At 35.2% G+C, this 18,879-nt stretch overlaps 1 protein-coding gene across 10 annotated transcripts in view; it reads right to left on the reverse strand.

The window, feature by feature from the left end:
* Nucleotides 1-18,879, reverse strand: part of DNM3 (dynamin 3) — a 604,830-nt gene that overhangs the window by 295,489 nt on the left and 290,462 nt on the right. For 9 of the 10 annotated variants that reach the window (XM_032160976.2, XM_032160975.2, XM_032160971.2 and 6 more), the window contains one exon: nucleotides 15,823-15,936. In XM_032160976.2, coding sequence (XP_032016867.1) covers nucleotides 15,823-15,936 — 114 coding nt within the window. Of the gene's footprint in view, nucleotides 1-7,819; nucleotides 14,218-15,822; nucleotides 15,937-18,879 lie in introns of those variants that run through there. The other variant, XM_058443297.1, reaches the window with a different exon arrangement.

The raw sequence follows: 18,879 nt of genomic DNA on the forward strand, positions 1-18,879 counted from the left end.
CACTTCAGTTAACTGGAAACTCAAGGAGATGGACACACAGTCTAAGGGGAACTCAATTTCTAAGCTGTCTCTGGAGAAAATTCCTTAAAATGTTTCAAAAGTCATAAAGATAAGTATAAAGTTAAGTCACTTGATTGAAATATCATAAGATTCCTATTTGGTGTAGGTAGTAGAACCATTTGAGGGCATATAGATGTACGGACTAAGGTGAAATCATGGTGCAGTCTGATCAGAACCACCTTTTGTTTGCCTTGACAAAAATTTCCAAGGCATGTCTTATGGACATAAACGGAAGTGGGCAGAAGAAAGACTTTCACTTTCTGTGGCAGAAGCAGGTCTACACCTGGAATACTGGCTGACTACTGGTTCAGTGGTTTATGGCTCCTTTATGAGGACTTCATTTGAGTAAACACACAGATACTTTGAAAAGAATGGAGTTGGTATCCACATGTAATACAACTATTAGATTGTATTTAGTCACACTTAGATCATTTCCAGTAATATGCAAGCAGTGACAGGGAAAAAAGGGAGGTGAGTCTTATGGGGCTCGTGCAAGCGCTGTTGAATAGGCCCTGAAGACACAAGTATGGAAGCAAAAGTACAGAGATATAAAGTCATTCCTCTAACTCTATTGATGATATAAATATTTCTATGAATGGCGTACCCAGTGCTAATCTCTGTTCCATCCTAAGATGCCAGATAATTCATGTTTATCTTATTTAATCTTCCTCACAAGATAACAAGGGCTTGTCATAACTTTTGAACTCTTTAGTAGTGTGCTATTTAATGATTCAAAAGAGGCCATTTTATGAAAAGCAAATGCTTTAGGACAGTACTCACTTGAAGCTTTTTGAAATATACAATGCAGCGTATAAAAAAGAGATATATTTTTCTACTTCTAAAAAGTATTTCAGAAGGCCAGTGGAAATGAATTGCTTTGGCTGTACTTTCTTTAAAGAATGCTAAGTTTCTTAGTTTGGTTAGTCAAATTAAATTTGGAAGCTACCTAGAAATTTTCTCACATTTTGATCTTTAGCAGGGCAATTAATCAAGCTCTTGTTTGAGGCAACTCTAGCTTTGATCAGAATCCTATGGAGGGAAAGTGAGAGAACTACATATTCAGAATATTCAACAGTATATATAATTGAAAACAGCCACAACAGGGAAAGAAAAGTAGATGCCAGTGGGCTGATATCTTATAACCTTTGGTCAAGCGGTACTTGGCAAATTTCAACAGATTTAGTTAACCAGAGATAAAACTAAGCCACAGAATACTATGAAAACAAAACAAAAGTATCAAAACAGAATCAGGAATTACCAGTGAAAAACAATGCTATACCTAACAGCATGGATCTACCAGAGGCGATTTGTTAGAAGACCTGAGTAGTTGTTTCGTAGTGGATGCTTCAAATAAAAACTTTAACGTTTCTTTAGGTCAAACTATAGCACAGCATTCAGAGAGCCAGCCAAAATAGCTGAGGGAAACTAGGAAGGCCACATGTGGAACTAATTACTCATGTAGAGGCCATGACAAAGAACATTTCTCCAGACTTTTCATGGGGGCTTCACTTTCAGGAAGTTGCTATAATTACTGTTCAAGTCTAGAGCAGCCTGCAAGCTGCTGACAGATCCAACAGACAGGAGAAGGAGAGAGAAAGAGAAGGAGAGAAAGAGAGAGAGAGTGGGAGGGAAGGAGGGAGGAAGAGAGAGAGAGAGAGAGGGAGAGGGGGGGGGGGGAGAGAGAGAGAGAGAGACAGAGAGAGAGAGAGAGAGAGAAACTTATCTGCCCTTTTCGACGAGTGAAATACCAGAAAATGAAGTGCCACAGGAAAGCTCAAAAAGGTTTCCAAATGAGCTCTGCCTTCCAGTGTTCAACTTTCTGTTTACTATTTCATCTACCCTCTATCTTCAAATTACTTCTCTAGCCTGGGTCAGACAGTAAATTTGTACTTCTACACTAACTCACTTTCAGTTGGCCACAGCCGAACTGTACATCTTGACTCTTTTTTTTACAGCTTTTCCATACTGGGGCCCACTTCCTGCCCAGTTGAGGAAAAAAATCTGGCCTGAAGATGAAATGACTGCTTAACGTTACACTAAAACATCTGGTACCATTTTATGCACAGACCCATGTCTGAGAGCAGGCGATTCTAGCGGTCTCTCCAGCGGCACAGCGCATACCCAAACCTCCCCAGGGTGACATCATCCCATATATGGACTCTCCAGCCCAGCCCTCCCCCTTTTCCTGGTCCTAAATTCATTGCCAGTTCCCCAGTCTGCAGCAAATGTGCCACGTCGACTGGAAATCACAGCCCTTGAGTGTGTCTCAGTCAGCGCAGCAGAATTCAGGGGGGAAAGCTGAATGCAACCCCTGGTGCAGGAAGGGAGGCTTTTCCTGAGGACCGGGAGAGGATTTTAAGTACATAGAAGGAAGCTTCTGGAGATCCTGCTCCGTCGCCCCAGTGTTCAGACTACCTGTTCAGGACAATGCCGTTGTACAGTAGTCTGCACATTGGTTAGACTGGGCAAGGGAGAGCAACGCCATGGACTGCTGGGGACAAAATGGGCTGTTTCCAAGGAGAAGACATTTGTTTGCTCCTTTTTTGAATCTCATATCCAGTGTTTTTCTTCACAGGTTTTGCACACTAGGGACGAAGAAGCCCTCGGGGACACTGCTGAGAAAAGACCGCTGAAGGGAAGACCAGCGGGTAAGGCCTTCTTGACTGCTCACCTGGTCTGTGACCAAGGGAACCTAGGTGGGGAGCCCATGATTTGCGTTAACATGCAAGGGAAACAGTGGTACATGTGTGATGGGTAGAGATGTATTTAATTTTAACAGAGCAAAAGTGTGTGGTATATAGCGATTTACTGTTTTTTCTTTTTTTTGATTTCTGAAGATTGGTAATTCAAGTGTTTTCTTAAAGGTTTTCCCACTTCAAAATGAAATATGAAAAAACTCATTCCAGACAAGAATAGTTTAATGAGGCTAATTTTGAATTGTTTAATAATAATTCAGAGATTTAAAAACTTATATGGATGAAGGCTGTATGTGTAACTTTTAACATCGCAGGACTGAAGTCATTTTTCCCCAAAGTAAAGAATACTTGCTGGTTTTTAAATGCTATATGGATAGTGCTTTTCTGAAGATTTCCTTCTATAATATAAACAACAGGAATAATAGTACCTAACAATAAAAGAAGAACCTGCCAAGTCTTGCCTACCAGACAATGCAGATGGGATTTGCCCAGAGAAGAGCGCCAACCCACAATTTATTGAGTCAGCAACTGAGTGAATCAGGGAATAAAAACCTCTATCTTTAGATACCCCTGTAAATATCTCTGTTTTACATTTTTTTTTTTAAATCAAAGAGTGGTTGATAATTGCTGCTCAGCTGAGCCCTCTTGCCTATAGCTTACAATGCTTCCATTTCTCTGAGCATTTAAAATAAGGCACTTTGTCTAGAAACCCACTGATAAAAAAGGAATTTGTAAACGAAGGCAGAAGTTTTCTTTGGTCAGTTTCCAGCTGTCCTGGAGGTGAAAGAGGGTGGGAGAGGGGGAGGAAGGTGGGAGGGAAGAAAACCCTCAAGCTGAATGAAATCCTAATAGAGAAAATAATAGAGCAAGTCTGGATTGCAATGTGATCTGTGCTGAACTGTAGAGGTGGGTCCCTTAAAGAAAGTTCTGGAAAAATGTTATTGCCTCATCCCTAATTTTCTTAACCCCCATTAATTTCTATTCCGAAACAATTCTATATAATGAAAACATCTCTTCTACAGGGTTTGTGAAAAATAAACATAATCTCTTTTGTCCTCCTTTAAAGTTACAGTGGTTCCTGAACAAATTCTTTTCTAAGTTATACATTTTGCAACAATTCAAAAATTGACTCAAGTTCTCTTTAGCAAAATATTTTATTATAAAAGATTCCCTAAGTTTTCTTTTGTCAAAACAACTTACTTTAAAAATTACCCTTCTGATCACCCCGAAATGTGTATAAATAAAACATTAAGTATTCTTATATATTCATCATTATTAGTTAAAATATAAACAGCAAGGAGAAATTTAGCTACTTTCACTTAGGTAATAGAGTAAAGTCATCCTTTCATTTTCTATTGTGACTTGGAGAGTTCCATATTAATTATTTTTAGTAGAACAAATGAGATGTTAAAAATCTATATAGTTTCTTTTACATAAGAAAACTAAAGAAAAGTAACTTAGAGGAGCTAATTTTTTCAAGAAATATATTTTTTCTAATTGATACAATTACTGAAGAGGAAAAATAGCTAACAAGGTACTTTGGTAATGTTTAAGTTTTCTCAAATTTTCTGGGTTTTTTTTTTTTTTACTCTAGAAATGATTACATTTCAAAATTTGCTTTCATTTAATGTATATTTAATTTCAATTTCTTTCTTCATGTTAAACGGTCTTTTTGTTTCAAAGAAATGAATCCCTACGGGTCCCTCACCTATTTTCTCCCTCAGGATGACTTTTAGTCCGGAGATAGAAGGGACATAAGGGTGCCCCTGGCATAAGTACAAGAGTAGAAATATAAGAATTACTTTGTAAAAGGATAACCAAGGAGTTCCTGCACATGCTTGATGTGGCTCTAGCAACTTATTTTTGAGGCAAACTTTTAACAAATGAGAAGGAATAGTACTTATTTTTCAATTATATGGGCTAAATTAAAGATCAAAAGTAAAAGCTCATTTTATAAAGCTCTGCTGAATGAAGGCAGGATTGTAGTTTATGAGCTGGTACACACGCCCACATTTATATACATTATAGCCTATCTATATCCAGGTAAATTAGAAAAATGTTTAATTTTATTTTCATATTACTTTATAAGGAGATATACAAATATTTTAGGGATCATGGAATCTATTCCAGAGGAAACTAACCAACAGTGAGCATCTTCAACTAAAACTACCCCTGGATGTAATGGCAAGTGTAAGTATTAAAATTAAACATTATACATGGTCATGAAGAGAAAATTGTTTCAGGGTCTGTCCAAACTACGCTTCATAGAAATTTCATAATTCTTTTTCATTTTAGCATGTTAATGATTGATAAATTGGACTAGGTACTGGGTTAAAAGGACTTTTCCACCATCTAAGAGAAAGGAAGTTCAGAGCCTTAGCTTCAACACCATAATTTCTTAATTGGAAAAGGATCAATCTAAAACGGTGGATTTAAATTTTCGAACCCATTTTTCTTGTAGGCCACAGATCTCAAAATCAAAGAAAGACTGTTTACTATAGGACAAAGTTTCACACTGATCACTTTCCTGTAGTTAGTCAATAGGTTTAATATCCTTCCTGCTTGGCATTCGGGCTTTCGGCCCAGATAATATGTTTATGTTTGTAAAAGACCAAAATATACTATCTACCCCCACCTCTCGCCTGCAGACCACCCAAGTATTTCACTTTGTGGGAAAGAGTTTAGGCATAAAAATCCTAATAAAAGAATTCTTCCCACTTTTTTGGTTGAAGTCTTAAGCTGTTATAAGATATAAAAAGTACAACTTGGTAATGCAAAAAAATTCACTCATCCACAAGCATCCATGCTCGGTAAAGAGATGCCAAAGCTTTCACTTACTCTATAAGGGATCTGCTCTTTATAAACAATGCACTTTACTCTGCTCTAATGAGAATAGCCCACCCATCACAATAACGTCAAAATAATAACTAAGAGACCATCACTCAGAAATCCTGGCTTAAAATAACTAGAAGGTCAGGCTTTAATCTGAGACAGGAAATTCCTGAGTTAACATAGAAACTCTTACTTCAAATCCCTTCTTACTTTCATGTTCTGTAAATTAAGTAGAAATAAATATTTACTCATTTTCAAAGGTCTCTTACAAATAATTTTTTATCAGTTTTAATAGATAGAGATAACGAAGTAAATTAGGAAAAATAATTAAATCTTCATTTTGAATTTTTTGACTTAGCGTGACAGCCAGTTTCCTGGAGTTGCTTTGGTTTAATTTTACTACAGAAGACTTAGAAGACAATTCTTTTCTTACATTTTTTTCCTTAAGAAATAAAAGACAAAAAGAAAACAAGGTGTAATAACTATACTAAAAATTACATGGTATGATAATAATACAAATAGCTCTTTTATGTTTTAACTAGTATTTTAAGTAATAATAAACTAATATTCAACCTATAATTTGGGAGATTAAAAAAAGTCAATATGGTTTTCAGTCTTTCATCTTTTTAACAAGTTTAGGGGCAGGTTCAACATAACTATCAAGTATGCATATGTCACATACTTACTGTAAGTGTGTTTTAAAAATCTATCAGAAACATAAATTGTCCGAAAGCCTTATGAGTAGAACAATTATTTTCAGCAAGATTTTTTTTTTTCCCCTGAGAAACTGTTGTGGTTTTTCTGGCTCAAAAAATTTTTATATCTTGCCTTAATAAAACTGTTTTATATTAAAGCATAACATACAAACTCACAAATATTTCTTTTTATTTTTTCAGGTTGCATGCATCATTCCTTTAATTGAGCAGAGTTAACTGGATCAAATTATTTATGGGAGAGACAGGAAAAGTTATAAAGAATTATAGTAATTTTTAATTTCCACCAATATACTCTTTGTAAGTAAATCACTCTATAATTACTTTCTGTTGCACTGAATGCAGCAACAATAACACAATAGTATTTTAAGGCACTGGTTTTTGGCATACTCTAACCTTGTAATTATTTAAATAACAGCCAAGTTTACTCATGTTTTTTATTCTGTCAAGAAAAAAAAAAAGTTCCTTTACTTGGAAGTGATGGCCGAAACAGAATCAGACATTTTTTTTCTTGAAATTACATAAATACACAGAAAATGGCACTTATTGGCTTTTGTTAAAACATTACCTTATCTAATCACTGCATAAAAGTCCAGATTTGTAGAAAATTGTAATTTTCTCAGTATCTAAAAACTATTTTGCTTTCCATTAAGTTTCTATTTGCTATTTTCTCAGAATTTTACAATTAAAGATAAATCACAAACTGTTTGTTTTTCTTAAAGTTCTTTGAGAAAATGTCTAATTATACAATCCTTGGACAATACTGTATTTTTTTGGTGCTGTGTTTTTTAAGAAGTCCTACTTACTGGAATTTTGACTATTTGGATATTTTTGTTTTTAAAAGGGGAGGGGAATTTGCTTAATACTTCTAAAGATGTGAATTGATAATTGATATTAAAATAGAATTATTCTCAACTCACCAGAATTAAATTGTATATCTGCATATTTAACACTATTAGCTCTTATATAAATTATAAGAAAAATTTTCAAAGGATCTGGTTTTAATTTTTTGGATATGAAATGAATTTTCCTTTTCTGCCTTTTCTTAAGGTACTATTTTGTAACTATACTGCACTAACTATATCCAAAACACATTCTGTGCATCACTGTGAGTAACAACCTTCCAGTTTGTACCCTTTTGATTCACAGCATGGCCCTATAGTTAATTAAGAGGTGGATAATTAAGCTCACAATTGCCTTTAATTTGATTTCACATCCACACTTAGAAACTTTGCATTTAAAAGGAAAATGAGACATTTAAATAGGTTCCTGTTGTTCAACCTATAATTGGTAAAAACATATTCCCTTGTAAAATCCTATTATCAAAGCATCAAATACCAAAGTCAGCAACTTGGGTTGCCAAATACATTAGGCTCATTAATTACTTTGAAAAGGGCTGCTGTTTCCATGTAAATGATAATTTTTTCTTTTCCATGGACAAGGTTATGGTACTTATCTACTAAAAGAAGCATGTATAAACATAGTTTTTATCTTTAACTTCAGTATTAAAATATGCAGTTTTTTGCAAAGAGGAAAAACATCTGGTTCAATTACGCTGAACTCTGACTACATGTGGGCCAGTAATAATATGAATTGGATTTAAGAATAAACCTTGTGTTTAATCTCTTTTTTTCCTTAAAATTTTAATGTGACTCTTCTGTTACGCAAATTATCCATGTTAGCACATTTGGAACAAATGTATAAATGTACTTTCTGAATAAAGTCAAAAGTCTAACTTGTTTTTAGTTCCATAATGTTTTAATGTTTAATTATGTTGTGTATTTTTCTCCCTTTCCCCTTACTCTCCAAAATCACCAAATCTGGAAAACAGGCTGATTGTATCTGTCTATGAGCAAAGGAAACCTGAAGGAACCAAGGGCCTGGCTGGACAGAGTTGTCATGTGTCTGCCTGTCTACACTTGCTGTGCAGAACATCCGCTCACCTGTACAGCAGGCACAGACAGGCAGTCACATGACAACCCAGCCTGAATGACAACCAGCCATTGAAAGAAAGCAGCCCTCACACCATAGCATCTACACCAAGAGCTACAACCAAAATGAGGGGCTCGGGGGCCTGGGGTTTTAATCTGTTGGTTTAATACTTAACTCATGTATTATTTTATTTTGATTCAAGTATTAAAACCCACCAAAAGTAAAGTGAGTGGTGCCTATGAAATATAATAAAACCCATTTCTGAAAATGTTCCTGTGCATTCTATAGTTCTCTTTTCCTAATTGTTGTCAGTAAATCACTACCCTTGACCTTTATTGTATATAGCTTTGCAGCACCCTATATTGATATAGAAACTCAATATAACAAAACAATATAACTTCAGTCTGATGCTTGACAAAGAATAAATTATTCTAAGAATTCTTGTCCATAAACTAAGTATGGTTTTCTATGTCATGACTTTTTTTTTTTTTTTTTTTATAAGGGGATAGGGTGGAAAGACAGAGAAAAGAAAAGGGAGAAAAAGAGCATTCCAAAGGATCAAGTGTTTTGAGTTAACTCTGCCAGTCTGGGTTAACTCTGCCAGTCTGGGTCTGGGCAAAACACAGTGAAAAGGCTACTATTTCTAACTAGTGTTCAACTGTATTAAAATAATAGTTTCTCCTCTTTTGACATATGGAAAGTTGAAATTTTTGATACTTCCACGCATCATGGTATACATAAATTTATGACTGTGTCATTCTTTAATTAAGAAGGCGCTTATGCTACAGTTCTAGGAGTAGAATTTACAAGGCCAACACATTCACTTGCAACCCATGCTTCCATCACTATAAACTTTCAAGATCTTGAGATGTTCAGGCAATTCATTTATCTTCAGAAGCATAAGGAAAGTGGTTAATGCACTTGAAATGTATATCTTGCCACATCTTTTGAGAAAATATCCAAACTTCAGTTTATGCACTGTTAACTGGAGTGAAATGATAAGGGGTGGCTTTTGTCTATGAATATTTTAAATACTTAAGGGTAAAAGGTGGGAAGATGGATACAATTAGAAATGTGTCAACTTTTATTTAGTTCATTAACATGTTTTAGCTTCAGTATTTAAAATTAATTTTCATCTTTCTTAGAAAGATTCTGGTCAAGCTTAAAAAATGTAACACAAAGCTACTCAAAACTTTTTTCACATTTAATAATTAAACACTTTATGTATGTATTCTGAAGTAAAGCAAACTATTTTTCATTCAGCTGTTTTGTTTTTAAAATGAAAGTCTCAGTCTTAAAGCTAAGAGCCCAGTGAGTTTCAAATTTTCTGACAATGATATTTTAACCAAACCTGACATTATAGTTTCTTTAAATAAAAAACTGAATGATGGGGCAAAACTACAAAGCACAAATATGATTAAAGTTAAATTTCTCTCATTTAAACAATCTTGTCTTATGGCAATATGTCATCTGCTAAAATTCATCTCTGCTTCTGCAAGATACATTGCACGATGCAGATTTTTACCTTAAATAAAAGTCTCATTACTAGCAAATAAAGTCCTAAACAATACTCCAAAATGTAGAATACAAACAGGAAGACAATATAAAAATTACTCACAGAATATCGACATCATTCTACCCAATCTTAAATGCCTTGTACCACCTGTTGCAAATGCTGCCTATGAAGAGTTCACATATGGAATTATTCTACTGGACCCTGCAAGGCAGTCTCAGGAGAGTGCTTGACAGCTCCCAGAATGAGACAATGACCTAGCCAGAACATTAAGGAGACTACACCCGTCCTTCAGACTCCAAAGGGAAAGCTAGGACGGCAGCAGAGTCATCCTAAAGTGAGGCACTCCAGGATAATATTTTCAACATTTTTCCTCAAAACATAAAGTTAACACCTTTTTTGTTAAACATTTTTTACTCAATTTTCAAAAAAAATGCTTGAAAGAATGTTTTGTATGTATTTTAAAGTCATTAAATGAGGCACATTTAAAAATTTTTCTCTTCTGGGAAAGGGTAATATAAAGGATAATATTGCTCTTCCAGGATAAATTTTTGAGTAGGACAAATAATGCACATAGGGGAGTGGGTTTGAATCTAAACTCATTTTTAATAAATTTGGAATAGGATTTGCCATTATGGTTTATTGAATAATACTTTTTCTCAAAATTATAAATCTTTAGATAATGCCAGAACATGGAAATATTTGTATGAATAATCCTATATTAAAAAAGAATAACATCAGATAGTTCATGTATGTAAAAAAAAAATACAACTGTGATCATGCAGAATTTTAAGTAATATAAGTGTATTAGAGTTCAATATTTACTGGGACTTTTGTGAAAATATCTTAAGTTTTGGCTAACTAAACAACTTAACGAAGGAGTGTGAACAGTGTTCACGGGGTCGACGCTGACCTTGTCCACCACAGGGAGTGTGCAGATCTGGTAGGAAATATGCACAATCTTAAAAGTATAAGTGAAACTAGAAAGAGAGCTGAATATTTCTATAACTTCTTGATCTCACAACTTTGATCATCCAGGGATATAACTGTCATTTTGTTTCCTATTTCTGAAGTTACATTTGTCATTTGTTATTGTTACAAAATGAAAACAATGCTAAGTAAATATCCCTATAAGGGAATTATATAATCTCCTTATCAAGTTATCCAAACACTTCAACCCACAAAAATGAGGCCTGTAATTTCTTAAGAGTCCAAAGAATGTCCTTATTTCAATGCAGATGTTGGGTTTTCCTCAATAGTATAAGGTTAGCAGATTTCCACTGGAAATGCCTATGTTGCATTATTCTGCTTGCCCAGGAGTAGCTCATTATGATTTAAATCTTTACACCCTGGGCTATAGAAATAGAAGAAATATTGACTAAGTGCTTTTATTATACATAAATTAACAGTTCCCTTTCTTCAGAGATTTGAATTATCTCTTAAAATTTACACATTTATGTATTTTTAAAACACATTTCTCATTGGTTTTAAGAAAAATAAGGCTCTTTTCTCCTTGAATCAGTCTCCCATTCTCCTAAAATTCACATTTTAGACATAAGTTAAAGAAAAGCCATCATTTTTTTCAAGTCTGATTTGAAAGTATTAATGTAAAATTATCTAGATCAAAAATCCATTTCAAAAAACTTTTGAAATGACAGTTTCTGTATTATTCTCACATCTTGCTTTTTACTAAATCCCTCTCCAAAACTGTACAACATATATGGGCAATGTATGAAAACAACATTGGGAAATTAATTTTGTGTTTAAATGATTTTTAATCCAGGAAGTCACATTTATATAGTCAGAGGATAAAAAACAAACAAGCAAAAACAAAAACAAAAAAACACTAACCTTCAATGATGAAAATTAACAAAATTTAAGACAATTTAAGACAATCTATCTTTAATGGTAATTTTATTCTGTAATTCAATAATTTAATTTTGACACTTGATATGCCAGGATGTGATTAATTATTATGCTGCATTTATTCATTCATTTGCTCAATGACACCTTCATTCAATCAATATTTAGTTAGTGCCCCTACAGTGCTATGTCCCCTGGTGGTAGGACAGGGAACAAACAATGGCTCCTGATCTCAAGAGGCTTACAGTTTGCTGCAACTCTCAGCATGTGTGATAGTTGTTCATGTCAATTTTCACCTTCCAAAAACATCTCTTAAATCCATTCATTTTTATCAAATTCCAACAACTCATCCCAGTCCAAGCTGCCATTATCTATGCAGACCACAATAGATGTAGACAGCAATAGCTTTCTAGTAACTCCCCAGTCCAGTTTTGCCCTCTTCCAATCCATTCTCCACAAGGCAACCAAAGGAATCAGTAAAGAATTCAAATCTTATCATGTGACTCTCCAGCTTAAAAACTTCAAAGACTTCTCATCATTCTTAATATCAAAATCCTCATCTTTAGAGTACCTTTCTCTTTTTGCTCCAGTCACACTGGACTTAATTACACTCCTTAAATTCATCAGGCTCAATCCTGCCTCAGAACATTAACACAAACCTTCTCTGACCACCCAATGTAAAGTACCCCCTACCTGTGTCCTCTATCCCAGACACTCTATGTCAACTCATCACTGGCTTTATTTTCTTCCTAGCCTGTAATCAGCATCTGCTAGGTTTTCCTATTTATTTGTATGTTTGCTTTATTGGGAAAGAGACTTCATAAGAATAGGTACCATGAATTCCTTGCTAATCATTTTATCCTTAGTGATTAGGACAGTGCCTGGTACATAACAAGTGTTCAGAAAGTAATTGTTGGGAAATGTTCAGATGATTAAGAGCACAGCACTGACACTTAGCACCTGGCTAAGTTACTCACTCTCTTTGAGCCTCAAGTCTTCATCTCTAAAATGGAGAATGTAAATAATGTGCTCAGTGAACTATAAATACTCAATAACTGTTAGCCATTATGGTGATGATCCTCCTCATTAAGATCATCATTGAGTTTGAGTTGTGGTTGCAAGTAGTATTCCCCCTAGTCATTATACCTGCTAAAATTTACGAAGGCCAGCTTTCAGTTTCAGTGATGATCTTAATGATGAGAACTTCCTGTCTTGTTTCTTGAGAGTTCTGAATGAGTAACAGAAGCTAGTGACTCAATCATAGCTGTGTGTAGCCCATAAATTTGCTACCTTGAACTTAAGTGCTCCGCGCCCTCACCACCAGCTACTACCCAGCCACTATCCTCTCTTGCCTGGACCATGGTCAGAGTTTCCAATCTGGTCTCCCTTCTTCCGTGCTAGCCATCCCCACTGCCTCCACACATCCACCCGATCCCACTTATTATGCACAATCCAGCAGCCAGGGCAATCTTTCTAAACCATCAATCCAATCATGTCACAACCTGTTGGAACACTCCAATCATTTTCAATTATCCTTGTAATAAAATCCAAACCATTGGGTAGGGACTGATAAGGCCCCAATCCACTGGTACCTCTGATTTTATCTCCTGCATTTCTCCCCCACCGTTCCTATGTTACAGCCACAGACTTCCTGTTGGATCCCATCTCCAGGGTTTTTATACTTACTATTCCCTCTACCTGGAATATTCTTCAACACAATCTTCTGCACAGCTCATCATCTCAGTCTCTGCTCAAGTGGTACTTCCTTCCAATCACCCAAATCTAAAGACCCCTCCCCTATCACTTTCTAACTCAATGCCCCAATTCATTTTCTTCAGAGCATTTACTATCTGATACTGTATTACTAGTCTACTTGCTTGTCAGCTCCATAGAGCAGTAACTTTGTCATTTCCTCTTCCTTAAAATGATCTAAATGGATGAAACTACCCTTTCCTAGAGTTTCTTCATCTAAATAATTCTATTTATTTCAAGGGTCATTTCCACTCTCACCTACCCCCAACTACCCTCCATACCATACCTTGGTTATACACAGCACACAGAGCGGGACTATTCATGGCACTTGGTTAATATTATAACTGTGCATATTTATTTTCCATTTGTTGTAATCAAGTACTCATGAGGAAGCTACAAGGGCAGTGATTTTGTAAAGAATTATCCTGAGTCTGGAGGGGAGGAGATGAGCCAATAACCATGAGCTCACCAAGCCTTCAAAGCTTCTTCCTTCCCTACAGAGAGCATCTTATACCTTGCAATGGGCTTATTTTCAGGACTCAAACAGCCAGACTAATGCCACACTCCAACAGCAGTAGCTACTCCAGAGTCTTCAGTGTCTCTGCTGCTAACACCCAGGAACATGTCAATGCTGAGATGCCTGGAATTCATCTTCATAAGTCCTCTGTGGGATGAGGTTGGCTTGGACAACTCCAGGCATCTCTGGGATTCTTGCCTTTATTTGTGGTTGAAAGCATAGGCTCTGGAGCTCAACAGCCTGGGTTCAAATTTCTGCTTTGCCACCAACTAGCTGGGTGACTTTGGTAAGTTTGTTATCCTCGCCAAGACTAAATGTTCTGCAATAAGGAAAATAGTCCTGTAGAAAAGACTTTTTTAAGAAAAGGTTTTGTTTTCAGTTTTCTCATCAACAATAGGAATAGTAGTAGTTAAGGCTGAATATGGTTAAATGAGTTAATTAATACATATAAAACACTAGCCATCATTGTCATGATTCCTTAGTAAAATATTTTCTGCGGCCTTGTGTAACTGAGAAAGGTCCCAAAGTTTACACGTATTTAAATACACATAAATTATCATCTAAATCCTTGGAGGGAAAATATATCTAATAGAAGATACCTTATTACAACTGAACAGCAAAGAAGATCATCTATTTAGTGATTCTTACATCTAGGGGAGTGTCTCTGAGCTCCTCAAGCTATGTTAAAACTAGAGCTTCCCACAGAATGACAGAGCTAGCTAAGCAGCCAGCACAGGAAAGAAACCATTGCTAACCCTCATACTATCACAGTGACCAAATCTGCTTTTGACTATGGTCAATGACATAAAAATTTAAATACAAGCTCTTAAATAGCATTTTGTTTGGACATTTCTATAGGATTTCATTTCCCTTATTGCAGAAAGTTTAGTGGCAATCAACCAATCATCCAATATTTTTCAACATACTATTACACACAGATCTACTGAGAAATGAAAAGTACTATATAAGACATGAAACTTTTCCTCCAAGGAATGACAAAGGCACCCTGTAATGCTTTCAAAAGATGTCAGGCTAAGATAGGAAAAACTTTTAACTTTGAAACACATGCCCTTCATGGCCACATGAAATTGAGAATCTCACCTGTACATAGTTTTGCTATCACAGAGTATCCTTATCTAATGTTTGCATGCCGCATTATAAGTACCAAAAAATTATCAGGTCAGACCAGGGCTATTAAAAATTTCGAGACATAGTTTAATTTCTATCTGTGCTCCCTCACATTTAATGGTATCAATTTCTAGCACTTAAATGGCTCTGTAAGACTAATATGAGTTTTTTGTTTGCAGTTTTATAGCTATCAAATTTAAATGAGTAGTAAGTCATAGGACCAAAATTATTAACATCTAACATGAACCAGAACACTATAATTACCATAATTCATGCTTTTACATAGATATCAAATTCTCAAAGAACAAAATTTGTATAAACAATGATCTGAGACTCACTTGAAGACTAGCGATGTGGACATTCTTAAAAGCCTTTCATTTGAGACAGATGTCACAGGAACAATTCCAAAATGCTTTATTAACTCTGCATCAATATTATTAATTTCACTCTTAAAATGTTATATGACCTTGGGTCTTTCAACACTTTCTTTAATGAAAATCGTTTTCACTGTACCAGTACATTGACATGACTATAAAGAAGGAGGTTTTCAACTTTGACGCCTACCTCCATTTCTTCAGGTAAGCAAACATATGGTTACAGCAAAGAAATAAACAAAAAAGAAACAGAAATTTGGTCGAATATTGTAAAATTTTAAATCTATAAGAAAATAATAGTGCTTTTTAAAACAAACATTCCAAGCTTAATCTCACTGAAAGAAAACCACTGGTGTCTCAAAATTGCATAGTATAATAATATCAATTAATTTAAAATGAGAAATACTTTAACGAGAAAACTTTGTCACTCTCCGTGACTTACCTCATCATCTTTATACCAGGACAAGCTTTCCGCAGTAAGGACGAACCAGTATCCCTTCGAGCCGCCTTTCATGATGCCAATGTTGCTGATGGTGAGCCACCCCTTGCGAATCACCTACGAAAAAGCAGAAATCAGCAGAGGTGTTTAGTTTAACAAAAGCCAATGGAGATTAGACATCTTGGACTAAGAGAAGTTAAAAACAAGATATTAATTGCAATAAAAATAGTATTTTCCCTCCAAACTCAACTTCCATTGAGTTATTCAAGAGAATTTATCTTCCAAAAGTGCAGATGAGTGAAGGGAAGTCTCTCCTGTCAATGAATGGAATAAAAATCTCAGACTTATCCATGGTTGAAGTGGAGTGACTGAAACAAGAATGAAGTGAGGCAAACTAATAGACTGTATCAGGCCTACTTATGGCATTGTTGCTACATTTAAAACATATTTAGTTGATGGGATGAACAATAGACTCTCCATACCCACTGACCCTTCCCCACTTCCAGCCTACTGGCCCATTTGTTTGCCTAGTTTGCAGCCCATTAGGATTTCCACCAGAGACCTGCCAGCAAATGATGAAAAGAAGAAACTCAATTCAATCAGTTAGCCCCTTGTTGGCGCTAAATAAGGCTGATTGAAGGAGAAAGATGAAATAATAAACTAAAATGAAAAGTTTAGTGTTTTTAATAGTCTTAATTTATAATTTGAACAGCATATTGTAAAATTTTAAATCTATGAAGTTTAAATCTTCTGGTTGTTCTCTACCATATTACAAAACATATAGCATCTTCATAAAATTTTTTAAACAGGTTTTAAGTTTTAAAACATTAACAACTTGGATTATAGATTTAACAGAAATTATTTGTGGATAAGTATTTATATAATTTAAGGAAAAATGTGAGGTTTTTTTCCCCTCAGAGTTATTGTGAAGTTAAATTCTGTTATCCAGAGGGCATCATTTACCATGTCCTCTATACAAGATAATTTTGTTGTCATAGAATTAGAAATGAAATACTAAATGCAATTGGATGATATTGTTCTAAGGTCAAAAACTGTCCTACACTGAAATTCCTCAATATGTTGACATCCTGAAATGTTTAAAAATTACTTATTGAAAAACTAATGAATGTCAGTTACTAAAGAAAGATGAAAATATCCTAATAATCAGATTTCATTTTTATATTGCTATTAACTTTTCTAGTTGAAGAAGGAAGGCCAATCCCAGAGAAAATTATGGAATAGACCAAGGTTCTCATCATTGTCTTCCAAGCCTCTCTCCATATTTCCAGCCCCTGTCACTCTTGATTCCCTGTTTCAGCATTGCCTTGGTGCCCAATTTCCATTTCAGTGTGCTGTTGCTTTTATAACCCCCATTTAGCATCCCTCTCCGGTCTGGGCTAATGCACTTTTCTCCATGGCTTTTTAACTCTCTACTTCACAAAGAACAGACCAATACTCAAAAGTATTTTGATAGTATAGTATAGTGATATAGTTTAGCTATGTCCCCACTCACATCTCATCTTGACTTTTAACTCCCACACTTCCCATGTGTCATGGGAGGAAACTGGTGGGAGGTAACTGAATTATGGGGGCAGATCTTTCCTGCACTGTTCTCATGATAGTAAATGAGTCTCACAAGATCTGATGTTTTTAAAAATGGAAGTTTCCCTGCACAAGCTTTCTTTTTGTCTGCCGTCATCCATGTAAGATGTGACTTGCTCCTCTTTGCTTTCCACCATGATTGTGAGGCCTCCCCAGCCATGTGGAACTGTAAGTCCGTTAAACCCCTTTTTCTTTTTCGTCCCAGTCTCGGGTATGTCTTTATCAGCAGCATGAAGACAGACTAATACAGTATGGTTTCTACCAGTTATATTACAATCATTCAAATGCTTTATAAAAATACAGATTCCTGGGCCACCTACCATTCCAAATGAATGAGAATGTATATATATGAAACCCAAAAATTTACATTTAAATATGTTGCCAAGGTGATTCTTATTCACAATAAAGCTTGAAGCCCACGCATGCACACATACAATCAAACTTTATTTTCCTTGGAGTAAATGATCACATCTATGTAATAATTTTGAGTAAGAAGGAGCTGGTTAAATTATTTCACACTAAGATCATTACTCACCCTACCAGGGCTTACAAGTAGCATGCTAATCGTACCACTCAATGAAAATATACTAGTTATTTCATTTTATCAGAGATGCAGAGCAAGGGTGCTGGCATCAGTATGTATAATAAATATTAAATATGAATCTGAGCTTTCTTATTTTCTCGTTAAAAATACATATCAGTAGATATCTTACTATAGTACCCTGCATTTCAATGGATCTCGCATGCTCCCTGGAACAGAGAAACTAGGTTATAAAAGCCATTGCAATAACCCAAGTGAAATATGGCCAGGATATGAATTAAAGCCATGATGTATAAAGTTAAAAGGAAATGAACCTACTGAAGAAATATCTAGGAGGTAAAATCAACAGGATTTATGAGTGAATGAGAGTGGGATTAGTGAGGGGAAAGACTAGAACTAGATAATAGTGTAGCCACTAGCCACTAACCACATATGGTGGTTGAGCACTATTGACTAGTTTCCATTAAGATGTGCCATAAGTGTTCAAATAAACACTGCATTTTGAAAACTTAATACAAAAAATAATGTAAAATATCTCATTAATTTAAAACAATTATTACATGTCGAAATGTATTTTACATATATTGGGCTAAATAAAATTCATTGTAAAATTTAATTTCATCTGTTTCTTTTTGTTTTTTAATGTGGCTACCAGAAATTTTTTAATTACATATGTAGCTTACATTATATTTTTATTGAACTGTGTGCTGTTTTAGAATGATTCTGAAACTATCGCAGCTACCAACTTTTAAAACCAACCATTCTAAAATTCAGAAGGAATAGAGGAAGAAGACCCAGTTTGGGAAAGTGGGGGAGTTGACAAATTCAGCAAAGGCTACACTGACTTTGAGGTAGCTGTAGGAAACACAGATAGGGTGTGATCTGACCTCTGAAGCAAAAGGAAGAGGTTAGGATGG

This window comes from Hylobates moloch, unplaced genomic scaffold (assembly GCF_009828535.3).
Source record: "Hylobates moloch isolate HMO894 unplaced genomic scaffold, HMol_V3 SCAFFOLD_8, whole genome shotgun sequence".
NCBI lineage: Eukaryota > Metazoa > Chordata > Mammalia > Primates > Hylobatidae > Hylobates > Hylobates moloch.